At 51.8% G+C, this 18957-nt stretch overlaps 1 protein-coding gene across 1 annotated transcript in view; it reads left to right on the top strand.

Moving 5' to 3' along the window:
* Positions 1–18957, top strand: part of Prrc2b (proline rich coiled-coil 2B) — an 82431-nt gene that overhangs the window by 19147 nt on the left and 44327 nt on the right. The window contains exons 2-6 of the mRNA XM_051166955.1: positions 8191–8360; positions 8854–9031; positions 11498–11600; positions 13330–13402; positions 16886–17029. Of these exons, the coding sequence (XP_051022912.1) occupies positions 8246–8360; positions 8854–9031; positions 11498–11600; positions 13330–13402; positions 16886–17029 (613 nt within the window). The 5' untranslated portion in view covers positions 8191–8245. The remainder of the gene's footprint in view (positions 1–8190; positions 8361–8853; positions 9032–11497; positions 11601–13329; positions 13403–16885; positions 17030–18957) is intronic.

Genomic DNA, 18957 nt, shown 5'->3' with positions numbered 1-18957 from the left:
TGCTTCAGGGCTGGACTTTGTAAATCTCCACACCCCGTGCATTGTCTTGTTCCTTAAAGCCGACCTGTCAAGTTCATCGTGCATGTGTGTGTGTGTGCACGCGCGCGCGCGCGTGAGCATGCACATACTTGCTCTGCTCAGTGCCCAGTGCAGGCCAGGCAGGTCCCCCTGTCACTCAGCTGCACTCCCGGCCCCTTCCCTCTTCCTGAGGAATCTGGCCATAAGTCTCAGCAGGTGTACAACGGGTCGAGCTGCAAACCCAGTGTTTCAGGTACTGTGTTAAGATGCGGTGGACTGCTGGACGGGACAGTGGGATGGTGGACGGGACAGTGGGACGATGGGAAGATGTGTATGCAGGGTTAAGCGTGAACTGTAGCCCTGGTGGAAGAGGGACCCAGGATTGGAGATTGATGTGGTCAGGCATGCTTGTGGAAAGAGGCTTTGTCGTCTCCGTCTCCTCCTCCTCTTCCTCTTCTTCCTCCTCCTCCTCTTTCTCCTCCTCTTCCTCCTCCTCCTTTCTTCTCTTCTTTTTTCCTTTTTCCGAGACAGGGTCTCTCTGTGTGGCCCTGGATGGCCTGGACTCACTTTGTAGACCAGGCTGGCCTCAAACTCACAGTGATCCGCCTGCCTCTGCCTCCCAAGTGCTGGGATTAAAGGCGTGTGCCACCGCACTTGGCAAGGCTTTGTTTATTTTAGGTTTTGGTGCTTCTTTGGGCTCAGAGTCCTCTGGTGGTATCTATCATCTCCTGTAATAAACCCTGGCTCGTTAGAACCCCACTTGCAGACCTATTTCCTCTAGGCTTATTATCTGTCATCCATCCATCCATCCATCCATCCATCCATTCTTCCTTCCTTCCTTCCATCCATCCACACCCACATCCATCCATCCATCCATCCACACCCACATCCATCCATCCTTCCATCCATCCACACCCACATCCATCCATCCATCCATCCATCCACACCCACATCCATCCATCCATCCATCCATCCACACCCACATCCATCCATCCATCCACACCCACATCCATCCATACACCCATCCATCTATTGAGACAGGGTTTCTCTGTGTAGCCCTGGCTGTCCTAGACTCTTGTAGACCAGGCTGGCCTTGAACTCAGAGATTTACTTGACTCAGCCTCTCAAGTACTGGGATTAATGGCATGTGCCACCAGGCCTGGCCTTACTTTTATGTATTCTTTTGTTGTTGTTATTGTTTGTTTGTTTGTTGTTTTTTGAGACAAGAGTTTCTCTGTGTAACAACCCTGGCTGTCCTAGACTCTTTTGTAGACCAGGCTGGCCTTGAACTCAGAGATTTACTTGACTCAGCCTCTCAAGTACTGGGATTAATGGCATGTGCCACCAGGCCTGGCCTTACTTTTATGTATTCTTTTGTTGTTGTTATTATTGTTTGTTTGTTTTTTGTTTTTTGAGACAGAGTTTCTCTGTGTAACAACCCTGGCTGTCCTAGACTCGCTTTGTAGACTAGGCTGGCCTCGAACTCACAGCGATTTGCTTGCCTCTGCCTCCTGAATACTGGAATCAATGATGTGCGCCACCATGCCCAGCCTTACTTTTCTATTTTTTATTTATTTATTTGTTTATTTATTTATTTTTTGAGACAGGGTTTCTCTGTGTAGCCTTGGCTGTCCTAGACTCACTTTGTAGACCAGGCTGGTCTCAAACTTACAGAGATCCGCCTGCCTCTGCCTCCCGAGTGCTGGGATTAAAGGTGTGCGCCACCATGCCTGGCTGTAGCCTTACTTTTATATATTCTTGAACCTGATTATATCCTGGATTGCAACCAGATATGGAGGGGGGGTGGGGGGGGGTTGTGGTGGTGGTGGTGGTGGTGGTGGTGGTGGTGGTGTGTGTGTGTGTGTGTGTGTGTGTGTGTGTGTGTGTATGTGTACGCGCACGCGCATGCGCAGAAATTAGCATTTGAATTATGTCTAATAAAAGGCTCTCTTACAATATCAAACTATATGTAATAATAACAATTATGACAGTTATTAGGTAAGATTTACATTTGTATATTTGGCACCCTTGGATACAAGGTTGCTACTATTTATCAATTTCTGTCATCCTAAACAATTTAAGCTTAACAGTGAGACTAGAACTATCTTAGAACAAGGATTGCTGGGAGACTTGCGGGGGAGGGGATTCAGAAACCAGCATTTGAATACAAAACAGCCTTATGCCTACAGTTTTTTTTTCCGTATATGTAGCCCAGGCTAGCCAGTGTATGTAGCTGAGGATGGTCTTGAATGCTTGTTCTGTTTCTACCCCCAAACTGCTGGGATTACATGCATCACCACTCTGGCTCTGAGGCCTTCCTTAGGCAGTAGCGCTCAACGGCACATCTTTTCCAAGTGGCCACTGTGAGGTTCTTCATCAATCTGGGTGATACTGTCCCCAGGACCTGAGGCGAAGACTGGGAAGGCAGTAGGTGGTACCAGCGTCAGGGAGGCTGCGGAAAGAACGGGCTTTCCTTGATGAAAGTCTGGCTTGTGAAGTCAGGGTGTGAATTAGAGCGCTGTCATCCAGCACTGACATCTGTAGGCAGCCAGTGCAGCATCCGGGGTGACGGCTGTCACAATCCATCCGTTCTTTCCTGCCTGCTGTACCCACACCAGTGTGGCAGCAGCCACAGCCTGGAGTCTAGGCCCTGGGCCCTTCGACCTTGGACAAGATCTCTCGGTCTTGACAACTGGACATGAATGCCCTCATCTGTCCAACAGGCTGACACAGGGGTGTCTTCTAAAAAGGGTGTTGTGTGGAGTCAGGCATGTGGATCCCGTGGGTACCCACGGCTGCTGTGATCAGCTTGAGTGTGCAGCTGTTGCTTTCCCCCACCAGTCGGGCCGTCCCAGATTGCCTGGCCAGTCATCTGACACTGGCTTATGCCTGAACACAGAGTGGAGTTAATCCTGTTACCCAGAAATGGCTTTTGATAAAATAGTGTGCAGGGAGACGGACCCTGTGAAGGATAGACAGCCAGACCCTGCTGGACGAGTGGGCCTGTCTGGAGAGGCGTGGCCTGCATGTCAGTGCCTTTGTTGGCCAGAATCTCTCTGGTGGCTTTTGTTTCAACCCAGCCTGGGCCTCTGCTGTTTAGATCATGTGCCAAAGTGTATGTACGTCTAAATGGCTTGTCTTTATTAGTTCTTTTCCAGAGCTGTCTTCGTGGACATTTTTTCCTCCTCATCTGCCTAAAAGAAGTATTTTCTCTTCTCTTTAGTTGGTGATTTTCACAGTGTAACTGGGCCCCATAGAAGTGCCTCAGGTGGCTGCTGTGGGACAGGAGAGTCGCAGGTGGGCCACAGCACCTGCGGTTTCTAATTTTCTCTACAGTACTGAAGTTCCATATTAAATTTTGTTTGGAGACAAAAACAACAGAGAGCAGCAGGCGGCTATGGCTGAGTGCCAGGCCAGGCCACACTCCCAGCCAGGGCCTGGAGTGTCTGGGCCAGTCCTGTCCATAGACCCAGGTGTGACTCAGGCTGCAAGGCACTGGGCCCTGACCTGCCCAGCAGGCCTCAGCAGCTGCTTGAGTGACAGGCACGGCCTGCCCAGGCTTGCTTCCTGCCATCCTGCCATGCAAGCTGGGGGTGGGGGAGAGTGTGTGTGGATGAGTGGAAGATGGACAGATATCCGGAGCACACTGCCAGCCAGTGCTGGTGGCCTGTGTTGTGAAAACCAGCTGGCGGGCAGAAGAGCCAGGTGGGTGTGGCTTGGGCCAGGCCCCAAACACCCGAAGGCTTTGGGGAAGGATGTGTAATGGGGGAATTCTAAAAGCTACAGTGGATGGTGGCTGACTGAAAGAGTATTCTAAGCAGGGGCTGTCAACATACTTTATAAAGAGCCAGGCGTAGAGTGTTTCACCTTTTGGGGCGCACATGGCTCCTATTGTCGATTCCTCTGGTGCTGTGTACCTGGGCAGACCACCTTCCACCTGTGTGGTCTCCACCTGTGACTGTTGGAGGAGCACATGCCAGGCCCCTGCCTTGTGATGTGAGGTTGTTCCCATAGCACCCCCAATGCATGGGAAGAGAGAGCTGATTTGACACGAAAGTAAGAGTCACATGGCTATACTTGGCTAGAGTTGGCCTGCAGTTGAGCGTTCTTGACCAGTAGTTGTTTGACAGTGAGGTGACGTAAGTCTGGCGATTGCAACAATGTGGCCAGCATGGGGCAAAACTCAAGTGAAATGTGTAGCTGTGGTGCCAGCCTCGGTGTTGTTGCCTGAGTTGTGGAGACTAAGCACCCCGCTTCTTATACTCCGGCCATCACAGGTATACAGTGCCTCTTGAGTGGTTGCATTTTCTGGGAACAATAGTTCAAGAAGCAGTTTGGGACAGACCATCACCTCCTGGATAGCTCTCAATTCCCAAGAGGGGCCTGTGCCTTTCTCCTGCAATGCTGGATGAGTGGCTCCTAGCCTCAGTGATGCACACTGAGGGCACAGTGGCCTAGCCAGTGCCAGATCAAAGTTGTGGAGACAGACAGATGGCTGTGCTCATAAAGGCACTTGCGGTCAAGCCTGAAGACCCAAGTTGAGTACGTTTTAGTTGTCCTCTGACACAAAAATATTTACTTTAGTGGGACAGTGGGCATAGGCCTTTAATCTCAGCACTTGGGAGGCAGAGGCAGGTGGATCTCTTTGAGTTCGAGGCCAGCCTGGTCTACAGAGTGAGTTTAAGGCTGTCAGGCGTGTACAGAGAAATCCTGTCTCGAGCAAACAACATTTACCTTGGAACCAAAACCAGCTATGCTCACACAAGAATGGTTGCAGAGGCCTGTGTTCCCTTCTTGCCAATGTTCATTTTGTTTCTGTGTTTTTGTTTTTTGTTTTGTTTTGTTTTGTTTGACATAGGGTTTCACAGTGTGGCTCAGTTTTTAATGAAGAATTCATCTGAATTTAAGCTAATGGTGCTAAATGTAGCCCTGCACACATTGTTACTAGGAAGGAGGTGCCAGGACAGGGCATCACTTGTCATTGTGGTCAAGGACCACAGAAATGTGGCTGCCATTTAGTGTGTGTGTGTCCCTGTACCAAGGCCAGAAATTATGGCATAGCCCTAAGCTGATTGTGAGGTTGGCCATGGCCAGTTTGACCTCTGCTGTGTCCGAGGCTTAGCCTTGTGTTGGCTGTGTGGTAGGGTTAGCACGTGCATGTGTTGCCTTCTGTTTCTGAGGTAACTCGCTATAGATAATTGAGAGGCTTGAAACAGATTTCTTCTCAGTCAGCTTCTGATGTTTAGAAACCTGAGCTGTGTTTCTCAGGGCGAAAGCCAGGCTGCCAGCAGGGTTGCCTTGTGCTGAGGGCTGTGGGAAGAATGCATTTCCTGTCCTTGTCCAGCCTTTGGAGGCCTGCGTTGCGTGGCGCACAGTGCCTTCCTCTGTGTTCCCAACTGCTTCCGTCTACCCACATCTCTGACTGGCCCTCCGCTCCTGTTTTAGTGCCCGTCATGGCTCCATGGGACATCTCACATCATGCAAGCTGGTCTGCCACCCTTGGCCACATCTACAGCATTTTGTTGCCTCCAGGCTCTGGGAATGAGGACTCTTGTTCTTGGTTGAGGGACCATAGAGCACTAAACAAACAATCCCTGTTTCTAATCCATCTTGCTGCCTCTGTACAGGTCTCCACTTCACCCTGCCCTTGGCATTTACATTTCTTTAAAACAAATATTACAAAAAAAAAAAAAAAAAAAGCCACCATTTTAGGTTTGAGTGCACAGATAGATTATTGCTTTAAAAATATTTATTTATTATTATGTATACAGTGCTCTGGCTGTACATGCACCTGCAGGCCAGAAGAAGGCATCAGATCACATTATAGATGGTTGTGAGCCACCATGTATGTGGTTGCTGGGAATTAAACTTAGGACCTCTGGAGGAACAGTCAGTGCCCTTTAACCTTTGAGCCATCTCTCCAGCCTGTTTTTTTTTTTTTTTTTTAAACATACATCTCATCACTTAAAAAAAAGAGTTATCTCTGGACATGGTGGCGCATGCCTTTAATCCCAGCACACAGACTCACAGAGATCTGCCTGCCTCTGCCTTAAATGTTTTATTTTATGTGTATGAGTGTTTTGCTTGTATGTTTGTTTGTGTATGATGTGTCTTCCTAGTGTCCGTGGAGTCCAGAAAAAGGTGTTGGATTTCCCCTGGAACTGGGGTTAGAGCTGGTTTGAGCCCCATGTGGGTGCTGGGAATTGAACTCAGGACCTCTGGAAGAACAGCCAGCGCTCTTAACCTCTGAGCCATCTCTCCAGCCCCCAAACTCAGGTTTTTTTAGGCTTGTTCAGCAAATGCCTTTACCCACTAAGCTGTATCTGAAGCTGTCACTATCCCCCTCCCCCCCCACCTTTATGGTTTTTGATACAGAGTTTCATTGCATAGTCCTGCCAGTCCTGGAACTCACTCTGTAGACCAAGCTGGTCTCGAACCCAGAGATCCACCTGCCTGCATCTCCTGCCTGCTGGGATTAAAGATGTGTGCTGCCGCCACCTCCACCATCCAGCCCACTTGTTGGTTTTTTGAGACAAGGTTTCTCTGTGTTTCCTTGGCTGTTCTGGGCGCACTTTGTAGACCAGGGTGGCCTTGAACTTAGAGAGATCCACCTGCCCACATCACCCGACTGTGTGTTCATTCACCCCTGCTGCACCTGGCCAGTCTTAGGTATAGCCAGTGTTGGCTAAACGAATGAAGGGTGTTAAAACCTGGCTTGTGTCAGAGCTGACACCTGTGCCTTTGATGTTTGTGTGGGGTGGGGGTGGGGGCCAGGGACACTCAGTGGGGTCTGCACACGTGTGACGTCAGTGGCTCTGTCTCTGCTCAGTTTGGTTTTGGTGCCTGTTGGAATTGATGGGTGCAGCCGGGCGTGGTGGCACACGCCTTTCATCTCAGCACTCGGGTGGCAGAGGCAGGTGGATTGCTGTGAGTTTGAGGCCAGCCTGGTCTACAAAGTGAGTCCAGGACAGCCAGAGCTACACAGAGAAACCCTGTCTCAAAAACCAAAAAAACCAAAAACAACAAAAAAAGAAATGGATTGTTGTTCCCTATGCTCTATAGTCGAAGGTCATGGGCTGGGTGCGGAGTGCCTCCCCGGGAAACCGCTGTGGTCTCCTAGCCTGAGTGGCTTCAGGACAGAACCACAGAGTGGCAGGCCTCACGTGATGGCTGCCTCCCGGTCCCTTGTATTAGTCTTCCTGGGAGGCCATTAAGGACATGTGGTGTGATGCTCGGGTGGGTGCTCTTGCTTTCTGCTCCGGACCTCGCTGCAGTGTTAGGAAGCCGTGGTCCATGCACAGGCGTCAGGTTCAGCTCCTCTAGTCAAGCCGAGTGTGGAGCAGGAAGCAGGCGGTGATGTTGGTCTTGGTCTCAGTGCTGTTGAGCAGAGCTCACAGATCCGGGAGGGCACTTAGTGTTGGGATGAATGAATGGGCGAGTTAACGAGCAGATAAGGGGGGGTGCTAATAGAGCCATTGAAAGGATGGAAGCTTCCAGGCTTCTTGAAGTTAAGTCTGAGTGGAAGGAAGGTGCTGGTGTGGATCCTAGGTCACGGGCTGTGGTGGATTTCCCTTGATGGGGTTTGCTCCTCCCTGATGTGGCATCTGTGGCTCAGGTGGGCTGTGCACCTCCCTTTGTCTAGTTTGCTGCCTTTTTGTGTGAGCTAGAAGCCAGGAGTACCGTTTTCTGTCTTAAAGAATTGTCCTTGGGGGCTGGAGAGATGGCTCAGTGATTAAGAGCACACTGTCTATTCTTCCAGGGGTCCTGAGTTCAATTCCCAGCAACCACATGGTGGCTCACAGCCATCTATAATGAGATCTGGTGCCCTCTTCTGATGTACAGGTGTATATGGACACAGAACACTGTGTATGTAGTAAATAAATATTAAAAAAAAGAAGTTGTCTTTGACTTGGAGTGAGACTGAGTGTGTCAAAATCTATTTATAGTGTGGCGTGCCAGCTTGTCTTACCAGCAAGTGGTTAATGGGGGTGGGGTAGCCCAGGCTATCTGCACAGCCCGCCACCTGGAGCAAGCCCCTGTGGGTAAATGCTGAGGGCATTTCCCTTGGGACAGTCCAGAGCCGTCCTGCATCTTCAGGGTATCCTTGGTTCCTGAAGGCTTCCCTATGCTGAGTTGGAGGACTGGTCACTGACCCATATTTCTGTTCTGAAGGCAAATCGGGAGTGGTGCCGAGAAAAATTTCCTTACTAGATGACATTTCATCGCGATGTCCGATCGTTTGGGGCAAATAACCCAGGGCAAGGATGGGAAAAGCAAGTACTCGACTCTCAGCCTGTTTGACAAGTATAAAGGGAGATCAGTAGGCGCCGTCAGATCCTCAGGTAAGGCCCGCCCAAAGGCCCCCTTTACGATTCCCCGGCCGGGCAGCTGTGTGTTCCCATAGACTTGTTGGTTGGGGCTGGTGGGTGGAATGGCACGGCATTTGCTTAGCCTTCCCCCTTTTAGTTTTCTGGTTCTGACTTTGTGGAACCTGCTGGAACAAGTTTATGTAGGGCTTGTTGCCACCCATAAGACCTTTCTGGGAGTTCTTGGCACAACCAGGGCCATGTCATGGTGTGGAGGTGGTCACTGTGGGCAGAGCTTCCTGGGCCTGCCTCCTCCCTGGCATGAGCACCTCCAGCTGCCTCCTTCCACAGTAGAAAGGCAGCCTGTGCAGATCCCACGGGCCTTCATCTACAGTCTTGCAGGAGCTGGCAGGCCTGGAGCTGGGCTTCCAGGCGCTTGTCTTTCTCCCTCGGAGTCTGAGCAGGGCTGTGAGTTGGCCTCTTTCCTCCTGTGAGGTGTGTGCTCTGTCCCGTGCACGTTTCCTTGCAGTTATTCCTAGACATGGCTTACAGAGTCTCGGGAAAGTTGCCACAGCCCGGCGTATGCCACCGCCTGCAAACCTGCCAAGCCTGAAGTCTGAAAACAAAGGAAACGACCCCAACATCGTGATAGTACCCAAGGACGGGACAGGATGGGCCAACAAGCAGGACCAGCAAGACCCAAAGAGGTGAGCAGCAGGAGAGTGGTGGTCAGGGGTCTGAGGGTCTGGGATGCCAAGGCGTCATGCATCTTCTGTTCCTTGGGAGGCAGATGTGGCCATGCAGAGGGAGAGCTGGGAGTAAAGAGTAAGAGGCTTCTCTGTGACGTGTGTGCTCTTTGCTCCTTGGTTGTGCTTGGCTGAGCTGATAGTAACATTTGTTTTGGATGACTCAAGGGAATGTGTGCAGGGATTCAGATCTGTCCCCAGAGAACCACTTGGTTGGGGCAGGGCCCTGTGTGCTCCATGTTAGGAGAATGTAGCTTGGCAGCCATGGCGTTAGCAAACACAGTCCTGAGCCATGAGTCTCTAGAGAGGCAGCAGGCACCTGGCCTGCACAAGCCCCTCACACGATGAGCCTTCTTTGCTCTGAGTCTCTGCAGGTCAGCCTCTGTTCCTCTGAGGGAGGAATCCAGGTCCTGGGAGGGGGTTCCAGAGGCAGAGGCCTCCTGGGGAGCTTGCTGCTGCTGTGCTCTCTTCATGCTGACTTAGGGAACTAGACAGTGAGTGACATTGTGCAGCCTGCCGTCCAGTCCCCATCTTACAAGCCTGTATTGGAAATGGCTCTGAAGCTTTGGGAACACTGTCCCTGCAGCATGGCAGAAAGGTGATACAGTGTGAGGGACCATGCAGCCAGTTGCTGTGCTGTCGGAGTGTTTGAAATGGGTCCTGGGCTATTTAAACAGTTTGCAACCAGGGGTGAAGGCACACACCTTTAACCCCAGCACTTGGGAGGCAGAGACAGGCAGATCTCTGTAAGTTTGAGGCCAGCCAAGGCTATATGGAGAGCGACCCCCATGCCAGACAGAAACAAACGAAAGAATATTGTGCCGTCAGTTTGCGAGGGGTACTATGGATTGGCAGGTGTAATGTGATCTTCGGCATTGGCCTTGTGTGCTGTTTCCAGTCAGATCATGTGTGGCTTGTTGGGACTTCTGAACCTCAGGGTCCCACCTTCAAGGAAAAATAGTCCCTAACTCAAGGGGTGTCTACCAGGGCCCTTTGGTGAACCCATGGGGTAATAGCCTGGCACAGAGGACATGGTGCACTTGAATTGCACCAACCAGCTCTGCGGTGAAACAGATGTGGAACATGATTCTGGTGCAGAGAAAAGATGCCAGAAAGTGCTGCCCCTCCTCTTTGGTCTCCCAGCAGTGACAGAGGCAGTGTGGGCCTCTGTAGGCCACCTGCAAAGAGGAAATGGGGATGGAGCGGTTGAGGAGGCTCCTTTTTGCCCTGGCCTGGTCTCTCCACTTGGAGCCACTACCTGGAAGCTTCTGGTGTAGGTTAGAAGGTTATGTGAGAGGAGGGCCTTCATTTTGTTGTTCTTGTGACAGCTGAGTGACTGGCCTTAGGTGTATTTGGAGCAGTGTGTCTGGGGTTTGGCCATCAGGTGAACCGCTGGCAATGAATGCTCCTTACCAAGTGGGCTGTCAGGTGCCAGGCGCTGAGGCAGAGTGGAAGGCTCCACACACAACCCTTTTCCACTGTCCTCTCAGACAGGTGGGCACATGCTGCACCCTGCGTGGAAGGCTCGGTGGTAGCTTTTAAAAAAAAAGATTTATTTATTTATTATTATGTATACAATACTCTGCCTGCATGTACTTTGCGAGCCAGAAGAGGGTATCAGATCACATAGTAGATGGTTGTGAGCCACCATGTGGTTGCTGGGAATTGAACTCATGACCTCTGGAAGAGCAGTCAGTGCTCTTAACCACTGAGCCATCTCTCCAGCCCGGGTGGTAGCTTTTAAATTTCAAGACATCTTGGTCTGACAGCTTCATTTCTATGATCGCATGACTGAGTTCCTCACAGAGGATACCCAAAGACCTGAGTCCGTGTATGTAAAATGTCTGCTGAAGTTCTGTCTCTAATGGGGAAAAGAGAGGAGCAGAAACTAACTAGCTTACTGCTCATCCAACTGCAGGTAGATTAAAGGTAGCTTATATCTAAAACACTCTAACAGACTGGAAGGAAAGATTGTGGAATCATATGCATGGGGCTATCTTGTGTTAAAAAAATAATAGGTGTGTATGTACAGGGAAGTCTGTGGGAATCTGAGCTTAAGTCTGGGTGATGAGATGGTAGTGTCTGTTATTTATATTTGTATATTTATTTTTATTGGGAGCATGCGTTTCTTTTATATGCTGAGGTAAGGTAAGAAGTCCATTTAGTGTCAAAGCAGTTGCCCTGAGTAGGTGGAGCAGAGCTCAGGACTCTCACTATAGCAACTCAGTTTCCCCATTGGCAGATCTTTTATTGCTTCTTTCAAGTTCATTTGACAACTGTTGGAAGCAGGCAGCAGACGGCTCCACATCTTGGGCAGCGTCATTGAGTCAGCCCAGACCACGGGATACCGTCTCGTCACTGTCACTGTTGTAGCAGGGAGATGACAATGCAAAGTCTGACCCCACTGTGCATCCTGCCCTTTTGTAGTTCCAGTGTGACAGCCTCTCAGCCGCCGGAGTCGCAGCCGCAGCCGGGTTTGCAGAAATCTGTCTCCAATTTGCAGAAACCGACACAGTCAATCAGTCAGGAGGTAGGTACTGGGTCCCCATCCTGACTTTCCCAGGCATCCCTCTTGCTGGGGACTGGTAGGTGCTGTTTGGAAAGACACAGAGTAGAGCACAGGCTAGCTCTGCTTCTTAATGTCCAGAGAGCACAGGAAGTGTCAGGCTGCAGAACTGCCCCCCTTTTTGGGTGTGCTTGAAAACACAGCTAGCTGGCAGTGATGCCCCACGATTTTTTGGGGGAGGGCCCAAGGTGTTACTTAACTGTGTAGCTCTGGCTGGCCTGGAGCTCACAGAGACCCACCTGCAACTGCCTTGCCTTGCTGGGATTAAAGACAAGTGCCACTATGCCTAGCTCTGACCAGCTGTCTTTGACATCTTGTCTGTTTGGTGTCCCTGGGTACAATGCTGTCATCTGCTGTGACTGGAAGGGTGTGTGTCCGGGAGCCTTTGGCTTCTCCTGGACACCTCCCTCTCCAGTGCTAATGAGTGCCTTTCAGATTCTGTACATACTGGCCGCAGGCCCCCTGGCCTTGGGTCACAGTTGGCCTCATCTTTCCCAGATTTAAGGCTGAGTGATGACAGCTTCAGGGTTAGCCCACACTTGTGCCCAGACCCCGGCTCTGGAACCCGGGAAGGTCCTGGGGAAACCTCGGTAAGAAGGGCTTGGGTTTGGTGGTTTTGGCCAGTGGAGGAAAGAGTCTGTCCTACACAGATCACTCAACTCTCCTTAGAGGCTCTGGGGTTACCCTGCTAATTGAGGGGAAAGGAAGAGGGACACCCTATGACTCATGACTTTCAGAAGGTCTTGAGAGCCCACTGCCTTTGTGACAGAAATCACCATCAGTATTGGCATCCCACTGCCAGTGTTCCTGGTAAGGGCTGTGTCACCCTGGGGCTATAGACACAGGTGAGGTTTTCCAGCATGGGGAGGGGAATGGAATGGCATCAGCTTTGGTGCTCCTCTGCTCACAAGAGGCCATAGGCCCAGCGGCAGTGCCCGTGAAGAAGCCCTTGTTGTCTGTGCTCAGGGCTAGGCAGACAGTGTCTGCATCGGGAGCAGTGGATAGGCCTGGTTCACGTTAGTGCCAGGATCCTGTTTGTAATCTGACCAGACCCTTCCAGAGGCATGGTGGGATTTCGCCAGGCTCACGCTTCACGGATCACAGTTCACACTTCATGCTTCACGGGTCCCTAGCCTCACCAACCAACTTTCAGCAGAGGTTGCCTGTAGGGCGGAGCCTGAGCAAGTGTGGATAAGTAGAAGAGGAAGACCAGCACTTGCTACAGAGTGGTCGAGTGTGTGAGGTTTCCTGGGCGTGTGTCACACTTACCAGTGGTGCAGATTGGAAATATGTACTGAAACTGGGGTCGGAGCTTTGTCTCTGGAGTAAAACAGCACAGCTCTATGTGGGCATGGGACCACCTGGCAGCGTTTGCAGAGTTCTGCATGAGGGCGGGTGTGGGTTTGAGTCTTCAGTGCTTGCTCATCTGCCGTGCAGCTCTGGGCTCCAAGCTCCTGACTCCGGCTGGGGCTGCTACACCTGCAAGTGGCCATCTGCCCTCCACATGACGCTTGAGTCTAAAATGCAGCTCTCATGCTGCCCTCTCTTCTCTTTGTGGTGTTGGGGGTAGAACCCAGCCCCATGCACACCAGGCCATGCTCTGCCGCTGAGCCCTGCCATGGTGCCACATTCCAAGGCACATGGGTGCATAGCATGTTGGCTGAGCTGACTCTTGTTTCCTTCCTCTTCCTAGAACACAAGTTCAGTGCCAGGTGGACCAAAGTCATGGGCACAGCTGAGTGGAAAGCCAGCCGGACACGAAGGTGGTAAGTGGGTGGGCAGGATGGGTCCGTCCTTTTCCAGACTATTCCAGTTGGGTTGGGGTCCTAGGAGCTGTGGCATCTTCTACAGAGGGCGTATGTCGGTGTTGTACTGTCTCTTCTGGGTGGAGGTGGCTGCCAGTTCTGTGGTGGTTAGTATTGGTTATTGGATGTGGTCTTCTTGAGCTGGGCAGAAGAACCCAGCCCTGGCCCTGGTGGTCCTTCAGTCGGCTGTGTTGCTGGGGTAATTACTGCCAGTGTCATGCTGCCACCTGGCTGCTTCCTCCTCATTGGCCTGACATGAGCCCCAGCTCCAGGCTTGAGTCCTGAGGAAGCCAGTGTGGGGATGGAGCAGCTACGCACAGACACTCACCCAAAGCCTGTGGAGGATTAGCTGGGCTAGGAAGAGCTGAAAAGGCCAGCCCACGGTCATGAAGACAAAGGTGGGGGGATGATGTGCTGCAGGGAGCAGTGTTGAGAGTAGTTGCAGCAGCTTCCAAAACGAGCTTTGACCGGGCAGTTCCTGTGGCTTGAAGGTGAGGCCTGAGTCAGCAGGTAGTCTTTTGTTTGTTTGGTTACATTTTTAAGATTGATTTATTTTTATGTGTATGGATGTTTTGTCTGCATGTACATCAGTCTGCACACCAGAAGAGGTCACCCGGTTACCTGAGACTTCAGTTGTAGATGGTTGTGAGCCTTCCTGTGGGTGCTGGGAATTAAACTCATGACCTTTGAAAGAGCAGCCAGTATTCTTAACCTCTGAGTCAACTCTCCAGCCCCCAGCAGGTGGTTTTGAGAATATCATGCATCCAGAAGACTCCATGGGTCTTAGGTTTTCCACATTCGCTGCTGTATTTCTGACGCACAGTGCCGACCCAGCTCAGCAGCCTGGCCTGTGAGGGAGTGATAAGGTGCCAGGCATAGCTCCAAGGTGCAAACTGTTGCAACCTGAAGTTACTCTTTATTTGGGAAAGCAGCCTTGGCAGCCTGTTGTACTCTGCTTGTCTTCTGCCCTTGGGGATGCTTTCCCACTCCTGTGTGCCCTTGTAAGCCAGGGCTTTGTCACACTTGACCTCCAGTGGACATGGATGGTCAGCACATGTTTCTGGCTGGACTCTATTGTGATGGAGAGGAAAGCTCACACTGGGCTACTAGTTGATGTCCAGTGTCTCCCAGGGCACTGTGGGCGTGGCTTCACTCTGTATAGGTGGCTCAGCTGCATACTGTGAGAGCACTTTGCTGGTGGAGGTGAGATGGATGGTGACAGCAAGGAGGGCCAGCGACTGGAGGGCGTCAGAAAGGCTGCGTGTGGGCAGAGCAGCTGCTGCACGGTCAGCTGGGTCCTGGCTGCCTGTGCTCTCTGTGAAGGTTCAGTGTTGGTATGTGTGGGTGTGGGTATGTCATGCTGTAGGTAGACACTTGTGTGTACATATGTATGCGTGTGAAGGTCAGAGGATAATTGTGAGTGTCATTCTTCCTGAGTGGTACACCTCGTTTTTTGAGTCAGGTTCTCTGGCTTGAGGCGCACTGTCTTAAGTTACTTCCTGTCGCTGTGACAAAATACCAGGACCAAAAGCAACTTGGAGAGGAAAGGGTTTATTTTACCTCACAGACCCTCATGGATAGAAGTCTGTACAGGTACTCCAGGCTGGCAGGGGGAGGCACCAAAGCGGAAGTCATAGGTGCATGCTGCTTACTGTCTTGGTTCCCTGGCTGTTCAGTTTGCTTTTTTATATATGATCTGCCCATAAGTGGCACTGCCTCTAGTTGGCCGGGCCCTATACATCCATCAGTAATCAAGGAAACGCCCTACAAACTTGCCTACAATCTTTTTTTTTTTTTTTTTTTTTTGGTTTTTTGAGACAGGGTTTCTCTGTGTAGCCTTGGCCATCTTGGACTCACTTTGTAGACCAGGCTGGCCTCGAACTCACAGCGATCCGCCTGCCTCTGCCTCCCGAGTGCTGGGATTAAAGGCGTGCGCCACCACGCCCGGCTCTTGCCTACAATCTTATGGATGCATTTCATAAGTAGAACTCCCTTTTCTGATTATAATTGCACACCATGATGCCTGCTGTTGACTTGTTTTTCAAGACAGGGTTTCTCTGTGTAGCCTTGGCTGTCTGGACTCACTTTGTAGACCAGGCTCGCCTCAAACTCACAGTGGTCCGCCTGCCTCTCCCTCCGGAGTGCTGGGATTAAAGGTGTGCGCTACCATGCCCGGCTCTGCTGTTGACCTTTTAGAAGAAAGGGGGAGGGGGGGAGTGTGTGTGTGTGTGTGTGTGAAGTGCCCGTGTGTATGTGCCACAGTGCACCTGTGTGGAGGTCAGTGTACCTGTGTGGAGGTCGGAGGACAGCTTCCTGAAGTCAGTTCTCACCTTCCCCCTATGAAAGCGGGGTCTTGTTTCTTCCTGTTCCCCTGCACGCACCAAGCCCGCAGGATCCTCCTGCCTACCTCCTCGGGGGTGCTGGGGCTACAGACCCTGCCATTGCGTCCAGCTTCTTGCCTAGATGCCAGGCTTCCACACTCAGCTCATCAGGCCTGCATTGCCAGTGCTGGGGCAGAGGTCAAAGCCATCCGCCCTCCTCTTGTGTGGCCCAGCCTTAGTGTCACGGGTGGTGAGTGTAAAGAGCTGCAGCCTTAGAGACACTAGTGTGCTGCCGTGGGGTTGTGAGTTAGAGCCTGCTTGTTCATTCTTATTGCTGTGATAAAATAATTCCGATAAAAGTGACTCTACAGGGAGCCGATTGGCAACATTGGGACAGTGGTGTGGTGCCTCAGTTCAGTTGTGTGCTACTCAACATGGGCTGCATAGTTGAAAGAGGACCAGTTCCCACCACGGGCCTCACAGGGCCTTTCCCTTCTTCTGTTCATCCATGAAGCAACAGGATCTATGTGTCAGAAATGAAGTTAAAACAGGCCTGCTCTGCCGGGCGTGGTAGCACACACCTTTAAGCCCAGCACTCGGGAGGCAGAGGCAGGCCTGGTCTACAAAGTGAGTCCAGGACAGCCAAGGCTACATAGAGAAACCCTGTCTCAAAAAAACCAAAAACCAAAACCCAACCAGGCCTGCTCCTTGCAAGGGGTTTATAGTTGAGCAGCGAGTGACAGTTGAAGAAGGAGATGGTTTTGGGGTTACACCAAGAACACGCTCGGCTTTACAGGGCTGGAGGAGGTTGAGGAGGTGAGCTTCAGTAGGGAGGTGAACCTCGGAACTCTAGGCCACAGCCCTGTGGGGCGTCTGTTGGTGCTGCCCCACATGAAGCAGTCTACCACGCTGGACAGGCACCAGGTGACATCCTGTCTCCTCATCCTGTGTGACTGCCTGCCAGCTCCTGAGGACAGCTAAGGGAGTCAGTATCGCTGCCTGCAAGTGCAGATGCCTCAAACACCGCTCCCCTGTAGGCATGCCGGGCCATGTGGAGCTTAGGAGGGCAGACAAGGGGGGCTGGTTGGCCGTCTCACTCGCCCCCTGTGTCCTCTCTTGACAGGTTTAAGGGGCTCAAGCCGACTATTATCCTTCTCTCCCGAGGAATTTCCGACGCTGAAAGCAGCTGGAGGGCAGGACAAGGCTGGCAAAGAAAAGGGCGCCTTAGATCTGTCGTATGGGCCAGGACCAAGCCTCCGCCCTCAGAGTGAGTGAACACTGGGCACCAGACCCCTTTCTTCCTTCAGCTCTTCCAGGTGGCCCCGGCTACTGGGCCTAGGTGTCAGAGCATGGGAGCAGGTAGCTGGTTTGACATGTGGTCCTGATTGCCTCTGGCCTGTCCCTCACCTCTGTCTCTCATCCCTTTGGCTGAGCCAGGTCTTGCCACGGTCCATTTATTATCTGTCATTACTTCTGCTAAGTGGGGTGGTGCTTCATGGGTACATACAGGGTGCAGCGAACCTGACCAAGTCCCTGGTTCCGTAGCCTGTTCCCATGACCCTCCACATGCAGATTGTTACCCCAGGAGCTTGTTTGAGTCTGGCTTCCACCCTTCCCCAGGTGGGTGTGCAGCAGCCAGCACTGTTGCCCTCTCTGGTGTCAGGGTTAGGACAGGCCTGTGTGTAGTGCCTGGTGTGGGTGCTTGGCCAACAGGCCCTGGCTGCGGGGGTTCTCTCTGGCCTGACCAAGGAAGCTGAGCTACCTTCTTTGTTCAGCTCTTGAAATTCAAGGGGCTTTTGCCTGCCTGTCTTGTTCAGTCCTGAGGCCGCTCCTGTTGATGGCGTACTCATGGCGAGTCAGGGGCACTATCCCAAAGCCAAGGGACCACCGCGCCACTCTGTCAAAGCTGTGCTCAGAGTGGGTAGTCAGCCTCAGAGGAGCCTGGCCCTGACTAAGATGGCCACCCATAGGACTAAAGTGTGGGATGATGAGAAGCAGACGGCCTAAGGGGTGACCCCTGGCTTTCCAGGATGCAACAGAAAGGGAGCGCCTGGCTGCCTGGCCTTCACGTGGCCATCTTCTCTCAGGGTGGCAAGTGCTGGGTCCTTTCCTGTTTCAGCTCCTAGCCAGAAGTAGATGGAGAGGGGTCTGGTTCCTGTGTGGTCCCCACTCTGTCTATTGTTGTACATGGTGGCACTACAGTTGGAGTTACCCGCAGTGAGCCACACTTGAATACTTCCCTATACTATTATGAAAGCAGGGCGTGTTCACACCATTAGTGTTTGTTTTCTTGTGCAATTGATTTATAAATTAATTTTAAGTGTGCCTAAGAAAAATTAATCTGGGCAGGCATGGTGACTCCTGCCTTTAATCTTAATACTTGGGAGGCAGAAGCAGATGGATCTCTATGAATCTGAGGCCAGCCTGGTCTACAGAGCAAGCTCTAAGCCAGCCAGCGCTATATAGTGAGACCCTGTCTGTCTGTCTGTCTGTCTGTCTCTCTCTCTCTCTCTCTCTCTCTCTCTCTCTCTCTTTCGTTCATTTTCACCAGAGCTGAGAACTGAACCCAGGGCCTTGCTAGGCAAGCACTGTGCCACTGAGCTAAATCCCTAACCCTGAAACCCTGCCTCAAAAAAGAAAAATCAGCCTGTTGGGTCTGGGAGTGTCCTTCCTGGTCAGTGAGCTCCTGCACTGACTGCCACCATGTGGCTGTGAGAAGCACAGTCTCACAGGGATAGAGAGTGGTCAGGTTTTTAAGTTTTTAAAATACGTATTTTGTGTGTTGCTCCTCGGGTAGGGGAGCACCATACTGTAGCATTGTGTGTAGAGTCAGGGGACAGCTTGGGGAGGTTGCTTCTCCCCTTCTGCTACAAGGGTCATCAGCTTGGCAGCAGCCCACTGAGACACCGCCCCGGAACCTGTGAACTGTGCGTGTGCTCCGTGCATGCCGCACGTGATGGATCATGTGGTACCAACACGGCAGCCTAAGGCTCTTTGGGCAGTACTGCAGCTCAACCCAGAACGAAAGCATCATGTCAGACTGGCCGTGGTTCCAACGTGAGCCCGTGCCAGGAGTCATGCTACCCTTCATGGGTGGGACAGTGGTGGCTGGAGGAGCAAGTCAAGCTGTCCTGGTGTCCCCGTGTTCTGCCCTCTGGGTAGATGTCAGCCATAGGGAGCCAGTTCTGTCATCTG

Source organism: Acomys russatus, chromosome 24, assembly GCF_903995435.1.
Source record: "Acomys russatus chromosome 24, mAcoRus1.1, whole genome shotgun sequence".
NCBI lineage: Eukaryota > Metazoa > Chordata > Mammalia > Rodentia > Muridae > Acomys > Acomys russatus.
The sequence above is the reverse complement of the archived record's forward strand: the minus strand, read 5'-3'. Positions and strand labels throughout refer to the sequence as shown.